Below are 12,453 nucleotides of genomic sequence, written 5' to 3'. Positions count from 1 at the left end.
TGAAACAAAGAATTATATCTTCGAGCACATATTTGTTTCTTTCATTTCCAGTGCGAGGAAAAAGTATGTTTTATAATAGATACAATCAAGGAGGTTAAAAAAAAACTTATTTTCCATTATAAAATTGAAAAACCGAGGTTTCAAAACTTGTGTGCACCAAAAATATAAAATACCATATTTTTAGTTATTTTCTGAATCTAGATATTTTTTTCTCCAAGTTTTGCACTGCAATGATAAAAATTATAATTGTTCTTTTAAACACTAATGTTACTGTTCATAGTTTAATCAGTCAGGCTTTGTATTTACAGTTTAGTACTATTTTATAGTTTCGAATTTCTGTGTACACAACACATTTATACAAACAATTTAAAAATATACCAACTAGACAAACAAGATTACATTGTAATATCATATATACTTATAGCTGTATATAGGTTCATATTGCTTTTTTTATATTGTAAAATGAAATTCAGGCATGCTAAAAAAAAATAGAGTGCAGTTTGATGGTAATTTTTATTAAAGTAGTAACTAAACGAACTATATCCAACACCGTCACGAGCCCGTTACATGACTAAATTACTTGGGGATTACAGTAGATATAAAAAAAACCGAATTGCTGTATCCACAACATCAATTCAATTAATTATGAAGGATTCACACAAAATTTACGCATACAGGCGAATTTAACACGTATTAAAAGACAAAATAGGCAAAAGAAAAGCATAAAACATATCACAGCTTGACACGACCGAATTTGTCATAAAGCATGAACAAATTTTATACAAAAATTCAGAGCACTATATTACATGCAGAGTTAAGGAACCTTTCTGCCCATAATGTCCATATTGTCCATATTGTCCATAATGTCCACAATGTCCATAAAGCACGTTAATAATTCTTCAAGTTATTGTCACACCCTTCAGCCTCATAATAACAACTTCATTAAAATTCATCTACTGGTGGTTTTAGTGGAATGTGAATATTGTAGGTCCTGTGACTCAAAACACGTTTTAATACAGGATAACATATATTTATTATTTGCGAAGAATAACATGTATCATCAGAAAATTTGCTGCCCAAATTATGAACAGACTATCAGTCTGCTAATATAAAAATGTCGAACTGAGATATTAAATAATTGTGTATCTTCATGCACAGCAAGTAAATTTTTTTTCTTAGTAAAGATTAATTTAATTGGTAAGTATATTGAAAACGAACATTATTTCGTTATTAACCAATTTTAATTTACTGGTTTCAGAAGTCACCATTTTTATACACGTTGCCGTATAGATACTGCTGGTTAACCAGGCATTCGCAATATTTATTTTTTACCAGTGGCTAGAACTGACTAGAAAATTTTCTCCTTGGGAGACAGAAGTGTCCAAAGGGATTGATCATACAGTGGTCACGTTTAAAGATTTTTGTGGTTTTTATAAAATGAAATATCTTTTATTGGTGTGTGTCACTTGGGCTTTACTTAATTATTTTGCTACAGTAACGTGAATACCTCAACTGATGTTCTTAAAATTTTCATACAGGATACAGGATGACGTGACCTGTACCCGGAACAACTTACAGGCCGCACTATCTAAGTTTTAATCAGTTATTTGAAATAGCGAAGTGAGTTCAATAAAAAATTATGTTGGTGAGGACCTGTTTTTTATTGTAATTTTGTGGGTTTCACTGGGAAAGCGTGCTTCAAGCACACCTCAATGCAATAAGTAAATTTTAGGAACTCACAAGTGAAAACGTTTTAAACATAATTACAATTTTCACACCGAGAAAAATTTCCTTAACATAATATTGCTAGATATATATAAAGAATTACGTCAAAAAAATATTGTGTGGAAGGGTTTCGTCGCTGCAAATAATCTATATAGATTTATGTAAACAAAATTAATTTTGTCACACAAAAAAAATAAGTAGGCCAACAAATGATTTTGATACATTAAAAATTTTGAAGTGAAAACTTCTATAGGAAGGTTTGGATAGGGAGTAAATTCATGTAAGTCGTCATCAACACTGTCACGTGACGTCAGCTGAGAATGTATATATGCCTATATGTATGTATGTATATATAGGTACATACACACACACTGAGTGGTGCGCACGCAGCCAGTACACACAACACAGGTCGACAAGTAATGCACACGACATATACCAATACATATATTAATAATACGCGTCTTCAGTCCCTGTACATAAGTGCTGTGCATATGTGAATCGAATGTGCGCATGCAGTAAAAAAAGTGAGTATAGATATATAGTTTGAATTACGAAGGAAACGGAGTCTTTTTAGGTAGCAATATAACCTAAAAATTAAGAACATCGTTATTTCTTTTTTAATACCTACAATTACTATGCAATGCATATTTTATAGTAATTTAGGAGTTATTTTACTAACGTGATGAAACAAAATTTGTTGCGTGATAATATTTTTTTTTCTCGTAAAAATTGCGAAAAAAAGTCTCTGATTTTTTTTAAATCAAAAATTGATTTGGATATCCAAAAATAACAACTGTTTGTTTATAGTTTTAAGTTTTCGGCAGTCCTCATGACTAGAAAACCTGAAAAATTCGCGGATTCAACGACCTCCAGGATAGCCTCCATTATCCTCTACAAATTCTCAAGCGAACAACGCGTGTTCAATTGGTTAACAAAATCGCGAGTCGTCTCCACTGATGGGTAAGCTTTGCGATTCGACGCATCTTTGATTGGTCGATATGGTCCCTCATCGGCCCATAGAGAGCTCCAGTTTGAACCCGCGAGCCAAATGGCATAACCAGCATAATCGTACGCATGTTCGAATTTCAGCCCTGTCGCGAAATGAATCCGGCGAATTTTTTTTTCCGGTCTCTACTAACGACCTCTTTGAAAATGTTTTTGTTTTCTTTTATACAATGTTTTGTTAGTATCGGACAGACGTTTGTCTCAGTACACTGCGCATATCTTCAGTCCAGAGCGCGATGTTGAAAGAGATGCGAAGGACGGCCTAGACCAGCACGACGGGTTCTGGGGCGGGCGCGTGGTCCCGGAGTGCGCCGCAGGGCAGCTTGGCCAGGACGCCGGCTATGGCCGTGCGCAGGTTGTCCTGTATCGCCGCCTCTATCTCCCGCCTGAAGTGCCTGGCCGCCCAGCCGGCCACGCTGTCCAGCAGCCAGCTGAGGTCCCCGAGCCCCGTCAGCTGCACGTCCACGCCGTCGAAGGCGTCCACCGACACCTGCTCCAGCGCCGCGGCGCAGCGGCCGCCGCGGAAGGACGCGGCCAGCCGGACCGAGGCAGAGTTGCGGGCGACGGACCCCGTCATGCGGCCGCTGACAGACACCCCGGCCAGCTCGGCGCGGTAGCGCTCGAAGCCGAACTCCACCTCGGCCAGGCCGAACTCTGCGGCGATCACCACCGAGTCGGGCCCGCGCCTCGCAGCGGTCACCTCCCCGGTGCGGCGCGCCGTCGACAGGTTCCTGAACCAGCCCTGCTGCGCCTCGAACCTGCCGCGCAGCGTCACGAAGGCCACCCTCTTCTCGAACTCCTCGCTCATGTCGGGCACGGCGATCTGCGCCTCGCCCCTTGAGGCGACCACCTCGTCGGCCGCTCCCAGAAGGAAGTCCACGATCTGGTCCAGGCCGCTGTCCGGGTCTCCGGCGCCCACGTCGTTCGAGTCCAGCGCGCGTTCGGGTCTGAATCCTTGTTTCTGCTTCCCTGAACCATCCCGCGCGTTGCCCACTCCAGGCGGGGCGTGATCCGCTGAATTGCGTCTGTCCGGATCCGGCAAGTCGCCGACCACCAGATCCACGAGCCGTTTCAGCTGCTGCTGCTGCTGCTGCTGCTGCTGCTGCTGTTGGTCAGAGCGCGATACCTCGTGGCCGGGGTCGTCGTCGCGAAAGTCTTCTTGAACGCCCCTCGCGAGCGCGCCGTGCGCCGCCATCAGCAGCATCAACACCCACGTGACGACCCAATACGACTTCATCTCCGGAGGCTCTGCGACAAACATCATACTATGTTGCAGGAATCAATACAGAAAGATCGTGCAGGGTGGTGCAATGTTTACACTTGACCAGACCATGACCCAAGATAAAAATTTTTTACCAAACAACAACAATGGGATAAGAACCTTCTATCTAACCCAATATCTCTCTGCGTGTCTAAACGCGCTAATTTTACATTATTCCCGCAAGCAATTCTGCTTGGAATAAAACCAAGTGTTTCAGCAAAGAACAGAAATTCAAAGTAAATAGTGGGTTTATGGCGTAAACTGGTGATAGATTTAAAAAAAAATAATGGATATTATTGAAGTGAACTACCCATAGACATTATAGTATAAAAAAAAACATTGCAGTCTAAAATATAAGTTTGTAATATGTTACAATTTTGAAGCAATGCTATGCATCATTCCATGCCATTCATAACTTCAAACGTGGGAGCACCATCGAATCCGTTCGAATTGTTTGTAAATATTATAATTTTTATCTAAAACATTAGTCTGAAACAATTTTTGATGAAACCTTAACGAAGGCTGAAATTTAAAAAAAAAAAAATTCAAAGCTTATTTAGTATCAAATTGGATCGAATTTATTTTAAACCATCTTATTATTATCATCTTAAACCTTGGTGCAAATAAAATTTAATACTACCACGTTATTAATGCAAGAGATGAAAAATATTGTTAGAAGTTAAAAAAATACTACTTTAGTGAAATAATATGAAATGCTGGAAGCATTGAGCTTAAAAATTTATAATATTTTCGCTGCATGGAAAATAAATAAATAAAAAAATGTTTAATCGATCATTTTGTAATATTAGCGAACACAAAGATATTATGTAGATTAAGTTCTTAAAATGTTACAGAAGTCTATAGAAGTTTCAGTTGTAGCAAACAACAATGAGCGTAGTGTGGAATATGTAAAATAATTGATCAGTGTGGTAAAACGAACAGAAAAAGCAACACGTATCTTAGATTGCACGCTGCCTTGACCACTCAACCTCTCGGGCGAGCTATCAGACTGACGCTTGAAGTTATGACGCGACAACAGCCGTTAGCAGCGAGCGCAAAGTAGTCCTAAAATGTGTTACTTCACATACGAGTGCAAAGATACACACGTCTACAAAGATGTTCGTACTAAACCTGTGCGACGAGTACACAGAACACATTATTTTTGTTGTTGTACTTTTGCAAATGTTTCCTTTTGGAAAACCAGTTGCCACGAAATAATTTGTAGTACTACAGGAAAACTGCTGTAATTTTTTTCAATACATTGCTATGATTATTTTTGCATAAATAAAAAAAATATTTTTGGAAGCAATACTACATATTTATTGTCGCGCTTACGAAAATTGGATCATTAAAAAATATATATATACAAGCATAATATTTTTTAAACCACGGAAAATGTAATCGAATATTTATGAATTACATTTTGGTTTGGTATTATTATGCTTAATAATGTGTGCAGTTAATACTCGAAAGCTATTTGAGGAACAGTTTACAAATAACTAATGAAGGAACTGGGACAAGAATATAAACCCAGTAGTAATACGAATTTTTTTTTGTAGAGATACGGTTGCCTTCGTGTAAATATACAAATATCTGTAACTTTTCTTGATAATTTCAGTTCCATTTTAAACATATTTATATATATAATAATTATAAACAGCACGCAAAATTTGGATTCACTTCTGTTCATTTACAAAATAAAAATTCAAGAAAACTCTTGGAAGGAGCAGATTCCACAGAAAACAGTGTCTGTAGTTACGCTGAATTTCAATGATTTGGAAATTCCTAACAGAATTATATTTCTTGATTTTTGCGGAATAGGCGTGTGTGAGTTTGTGGTGCTACAATTGTTTGTTTTCTATTTTATATAACTAACATATACTTATATCTTTTTTATGATTCGCGGAGTTCTATTCTGTGTGTAACAAAGTGAAAACGTGAATGATCTGTTTTAAATGTCACTTGTTATGATTGTTTTGGCTCTCGGCTGTCGATTGTACAAGGCCATCTGACCGAGTTAGTTGTGCGCGCTCACGCTTGGGGCACCTAAAGCAGCTGCAGTTGGATGAAATGCTACCAACAGAAGCGCAACAGCGAAACTTTCCCTCCTCTCGCAAAAAAAAAAAAAAAAATGGGGCGGGGGTTTGTCTGTGAAGTTGATTTACGGACGATAATTTTACGTGATAAAGTCATAAGAAAACATTGATGAAAAATTGCATACTTTTTAATTTTCAAATATTATTAACAGTTTTTGCAAATTTAATTTAAAAAATTTGTTTAAATATAATCACGAACAATTAGTTAAAAAGGCCGCATTAACCTGTTTGATATTATAGAAGATTTTCTCGCACGGTGGTTGGCCGGTTCTTGCACTCTCGGCTCAGGGGGAACGTGACTATTAGTCATGCTTTTTCGTGCGTGCAGCCGGCGTTCATCCATTTATAAGACGTTATCACGTCAAAAAAAACAGACGACGAACTTCAGCACACACTAGCGATTGCAATATTTATTTATTTACAGAGTAATATTTTTATTTAAAAGAACTTCTGATTTATGAAAGATTGTTCATTATGATCAGATAATGTTTGTATTCTATAGCTGGTAGCAGTAGTCATTACACATTCTAAAAGTTATTTGGTTTTTGAAAATTTGTTAAAATTTAATTTTGTCGACCATGGATTTTACAGCTTTTAATTTCATTACTTTCCATGCACTTACAGGTCGCAGATTGTGTGTATGTGTGTATGTGTGTGTGTATATATATATTTAACGTGACAAATTATGTCGTTTATAAACAAATAATGGATTTTAACTGCTGTGTACTGTGGGTTGGTTTTTCGCCTCGGAGATTCTGAGCCTTACAACATCCCATGGTTCCACCATCCTGTATTCGTATTTTATTATTACGTATTTATGTACAGTTAAACCTCGTCCATCCGAACTAACTGCGACCAAAACAACCAGGACAATAAAAAAATCCGGATAATCCAGAAAATCCTGTTCTGGGTAATAAATACCTAAAATAAAATCCTTAAATAAGCAGTGTTACCGTTCATTACGTTAAAAAAAAAAAAAACTAAGTTTTGTAACAACAATTCCTACGTAGTATACATGCTCCACATTGTTTAAAAGACATTATAAAAATAAATTTGCCCCTCATTTCTTAGCAAAGAATTTGTCCATTGTCTTCTGTTTCAAAAATGTTTGGAGTTTGAATGAAGCACGGTGAAGCAAGCGCTTTATCACCAATAGTTCAGCTGGAGCGGTGTCGGGCTGACGCACAAGTACGCCTTGATGTTTGTCAGCTGGTGCGCTTTCTTAACCTCAACAAAAACCATTTTATTACCATAATTGTACCATCTGTTCAGGACCTGTACACTGAATCAAACTGTAAAGTGAATGTTTTGCATTCTTGTAGTATCGTTCTTGTTAAAGTAATTTAAAATATTTTTGTGAACACTATCAAATGTCTGGCATGCGTTGCTATGCCTCTTTTTTTTGTAATTTGTTTGAAATATGCTAAATTTTTAATTACTTTAAATTAGTTATGGTTGAATCTTTTGTAATAGTTAATATTTGAACATTAAGTTAAAATTTTAATTTGTTCTCTTAATATTTAGTCATGTTTAATTTTTAATATTCCACTATTTCATGTAATTGCAGAAAAGTGGTTAAGTGTAAGAAAAGGCGTACCGCCTTATCTTCGCCACCAATAAAGACGATAAATAAATAAATAAAATAAATAAACACATTTGCAAAGCATCTCTCTCTAGTTCTCTATATATGTCCCTCTATAAATCTCACTCTACATCTCTGTATATATAAATCACTCGATATTTCTTTATCTCTCTGAGTAGCAATGTTTCTATACCTATATATATCCCTCGCTCTATGTCACTATATCTGTATATCTCCCTCTCTCCATGTCTCTAGACCACTCTCTATATCTCTATCCATCGACGTCTATATCTTCCTTTCTATATCCTTATATTTACGAAACAGAAGACGAACATACAAACATTCATTTATTTATATATATTTTTTTACCTATCAATATTTTTGTCTATATTTTTACCTGTCACAGGTGTGATGTAGGTATATAAAAACATGCACGTGTTCGGATGCAGCATTGTGTCAAAATTTCAAAAAAACAATCCGAGAAGAAATTTCTGATATTTAATATTTAGAACTAAAGAACGTTTGCATTTTTATTTTACGTAGATTAAATGACATGTCTACAGATCGGATCCGGATGAACGAGAGTCGGATGAACGCGGCTTCGCCGCCGCCGGACTCGGTCCCGGGGAAACCCGGGGAAACCCGGGGAAACCCGGGGAAACCAGGGGGACGCAGCTGCAACTCACCAGTCAGCCGGCCGGGAATTCCGAGGAGCAGCGAACGAACACGTTCAGCTGAGCCGCGCGGCGCCCGTTTCAAACTGCGATAAAAAAACAAAAAAAACAAGCAAGCCTCGATCTGTCGGAGCGGCGACGAACCAGTTCCTCCGATCGCACATTAATTTGTCTCCTCCGGACGCAATAAAACGACCATCGCGGGGAAGCCTAAAAAATTCATTGAACCCCGATCAGTTCCCGAACATATCCGAACTTCGCCGCTCGCTCGTGCATCTTAGCGGCCTGAATTAAAAAAAAAAAAAATAAATAAATCGTGTTCTCATGTTGCAAATACTTTTCTAACACGAAATTCAGACACAAAATTTAACGCAGAAAAATTAAAAATAATGCTGAGCATTATAAATATTTGGAAATTGTTTTTTTTTTCAACTACATTTCTGGATGTGAGCCATACTATTTTTTCCACACACGCCTCTAGAATTCGCTGCAGGAGCAGTTATGTCGACTATCGAATCATTCCATTAGCAGACCGAAATTTTAAAGTATATAATGCAAATTCTCCGATAAAAGCGAAGGAAAAAAAAACCGTGAAAAAAAATATTAATACCCGGATTTTGACCTGATATTCGACAAGGAAATTAATTAAAATACCGCACAACTTGTTAAAATTCATTAAACGGTTTCCCTTCAGCTTTGTGATATTTTGTTCGCGCCATTCGCGAAAGATGGCAGCACCTTTGTTACACATTTCCGTTCCATGCGTCTTCCGTTCAATTCACGAAACTACCCCAACCAAATACCGCATAGAGCTAAGATGTTACAAGTCAATAAATACAGCAAGAAGTGTCTCCAAAACCGAGTTAGTGTGGACCTCGGGAGTCTCGGATAAGCAAAATATCGGATAACACGAATATAAAAAGGAAATATTTTGGTTTTCATTTGGTCTAGTGGTACCATTCTTGGGGGTCATGATGTTCCACCTTTCCTTCAGTATAGAATTTTTCACGTCACTCCATGATTCGCCGAATCAGTAAATTGCTTCTTTGAGGTTAGGCTTCCGAAAACAGTTTGATCTTTTTTTCAGGTCCTCCAGCAAAAGTTTCAACAATCTAGGCTGGCAATTGCGCTTTAGGTAGGCTGGGATAGTACGGAACTTCGATTAATCGAAGCTCGGTTAGTCGACACTCTACTCTAACGAATTTTTATTCATGAAACACACCCAACCTTTCTTTCACTTAGGCCCGTTCTACAACGGCACGTCTGCGGCATGGAGGTAATAGACTATTACCTCCATGGTCTGCGGGAACCGAAACTACGTGAGTTGTAGGCTTCCCCACGTCTGCTGTTCCAACAATGCCACAGAAACGTAACAAATGACCACCAATGAGATCGTATTAAAGGTTGCGAAATATTAATTTAACTAAAAATATATAAATTATGCCTCTAAACCATAATAGAACAAAATATAGTATTGTACTTGAAACAACTTTTATCGTATTTAGACCATAAACAAACTCATTTGTCGAGCTAATTCGTACGTACCCGTCTTCTTCTGCGTGCTATTGTAAAAAAACTTGAGAGATCTACATTCACGTGCCAATGAGGAATGGGCCTCATACAAATCAAATTAAAAAAAAAAAAAAGAATCGCAAAATGCACGAATGCTTTTAGTCGGGCGGCTGACTCGGGCTAGATGAATCTTGAAGTTCTCTGGAAGTGCAATCAAGGCCTAACTGGACGCCGTTACGCAACTAGCTTCTCGCGGCCATGTTGCGCATCGCGTGGTGACGCGAGACGTCACAAGCTTCGGAACGGACAAGATGGCGCGGCGAAGGAGGGGGGGGGGAACACTCCCCTCCGCCAGGATCGCCAACACACGCTGTGAATAAACAAAAACGCTGCTGGCACAATGACACGAACGCCTTTGTAACGATCAGCCTCAAATTTTATTTTGAAACTACCCCGTTTACTAGCATCTTGCCACGACGGTGTTTATAAACGTTTCGTCGCTCAAACACCATTTCATGTTTCAATCGTCTTGAAGCAACAAGCAAGGAAATTACGTTGGCTACAATGGCTGCAGTGGGGATTATTGTAATTTACTGCCCGAGCACATGGGAAATATAAAGTTACTTTGAAATAACATTTTTTTTACCCCCATGTCTAATTAGGCTTATAAAACTTTCCGCTACTTTCACATTTTTTTTATAGTTATTTTGCATTTGGGTTAGTTTAAAAACAGTTAAAAGACATGTTTCAATTGTTTTTAATTTAATATTTGCCTGGAATATACAGTATTAAGTGTTTTTCGCACAGTTTGGAACATAATACTTTAGTTTTTTTTTTAATTTATGGCCCGTGTATTTTTTTTTTGTTAGTAGTGAGGGACCCATCCAACAGATAGCGCCACATGTCGCACGAAAACTATGCTTTGAAGGCCGCGCCGTCTTACCGAGACACGGCGAGAGTGGATAAACACACGTGATTTAAGGGGACTGGTTCGCAGCTGGACTAACAATTCTTGGAAATCTCATTATGTATAACTAACACTTCTCCCCTTCACAACCCACCAACCACTTACCGGGAAAAGCTATCTTTTATGCACGTTCCTTCTGCATTCTTCAGGATTCTATTCTTGGAAAGTTTTTACATTATTATACACCTGCAAAATTCCAGTTTTTTTAGATATACTTTTTTAGGCACGTTATAAAGAAAAAAAATGATGAGAGTGCATTTTTATGATGCGCGCGCACAATGCAGTGGAAATTGATAAAATCGATAAGGCTCGATAGAAATTAAAGATTTTTTTAAATTCGTATATTTTAGTGATTGATATTGAACAATAGTCCATATAATTGAAAAAAAAAAATATTTATTGTGAATATAAGTGGTACAATTTGTGTTTATAAACCTTTTCAAGTATATTTATGTCAGTGAGGTTATGTTCCCGAATGTATACTTATTTGCATTATATGTCATAATTTTCCACATTATTTTTAATAAATAATTAAAATTAATATTTTAAAATAATAATTTAGCATATTTATTGGTTTAACTTATTAATTAAAATTTATCTCGATTATTTTACTAAGTTAAATAATTTATTTCATACACGTGATATACAGTACTTCATATACGCACTGTGTTCAATTTCACAATTGGGCAGCAGTTATTCGGACACGTACGTCCCTCTGCGACCGTGAGCTGATGATGCCCAATGAGTCGACGAGAGGAGCGCATCTCAGGAACTGCACGACGGGCGGTTTCCCGGCAACACGACCCCCCCCCCCCCCCCCCACCACCCTACCCCCGCCGGCAAGCAAGCCGGGCGCTGGAGCGGACATTCTGATGACGACGACAGACTCTGAACGAGCAGCCACCTGAGCGCCTCAACGAGAGACCAGACATAATGGTTTCATTTTTAGTCCGATTTTTTGACGTGATAACTAGAGACCGGAAAAAAATTCGCGCAAATCATTTCGCGACAGGCTAAAATACAAATAGTTATACCTCAGTGCTGCCTCTGCTATTGGCTCACAACTCACCTGGATGACTCTGGACCGATGAGAAAAGGCCCCACCAAAGCTTTATCGAATCACAGCCTGCTGCTAAGTTGGGACGTCTCACAAGACAGCAGCCAATGAGTGGGTGACATTTGACCGAGTGTACGTAGAACTATGGAGTTCATCCTGCAGGTCATTGAACCCGCGAATTTTCCCGGTCCCTACTAATTGGCCAGACTTCCCCAAATTGACCCATTACGATACTTGGTATGATCACAGTTGTATACATTTCTTTAAAAAAAAAAAATAAAAAAAAAACCGTGCTAAACGCCAATGACTTCACAAGAGTAAATATTTGAAGTAATTACTAAAAAAAATTGCAGTTAATTAAATTGTATTATGCTTTAACTAAGCCAAATTAAAAAAAAAAAGATAGTAAATACTTTTATAGGTACCTACCCCATTCAGGTTCTATCTCTTCTCCTTAGCATTAGGCTAAAACCTTTTCGTTTAATAAGGATCACAGGATTTATTACTCAGTAGGGGATTTCTTGACACAAACCAAGAAACGTTATAACTTTATTTATTTATTTATTTTTACTGC

General features: G+C 37.9%; 1 protein-coding gene across 7 annotated transcripts in view; it reads right to left on the bottom strand.

Annotated features, from left to right (window-relative positions):
* Positions 1–499: 499 nt before the first annotated feature.
* LOC134542786 (uncharacterized) overlaps positions 500–12,453 on the bottom strand; it is a 45,910-nt gene continuing 33,956 nt past the window's right edge. The window contains exons 1-4 of one of the 7 annotated variants that reach the window (XM_063387306.1): positions 11,488–11,580; positions 10,928–11,008; positions 8,356–8,429; positions 500–3,978 (exon numbers count right to left, since the gene is read on the bottom strand). In XM_063387306.1, the coding sequence (XP_063243376.1) occupies positions 2,993–3,967 (975 nt within the window). In that variant the 5' untranslated portion in view covers positions 3,968–3,978; positions 8,356–8,429; positions 10,928–11,008; positions 11,488–11,580 and the 3' untranslated portion in view covers positions 500–2,992. Of the gene's footprint in view, positions 3,979–8,355; positions 8,430–9,888; positions 10,378–10,927; positions 11,009–11,487; positions 11,581–12,453 lie in introns of those variants that run through there. The other 6 variants (XM_063387310.1, XM_063387307.1, XM_063387305.1 and 3 more) reach the window with 6 other exon arrangements.

This window comes from Bacillus rossius (genome assembly GCF_032445375.1).
Source record: "Bacillus rossius redtenbacheri isolate Brsri chromosome 9 unlocalized genomic scaffold, Brsri_v3 Brsri_v3_scf9_2, whole genome shotgun sequence".
NCBI lineage: Eukaryota > Metazoa > Arthropoda > Insecta > Phasmatodea > Bacillidae > Bacillus > Bacillus rossius.
Note: the sequence above shows the minus strand (reverse complement) of the source record. Positions and strands in the feature narration are given on the sequence as shown.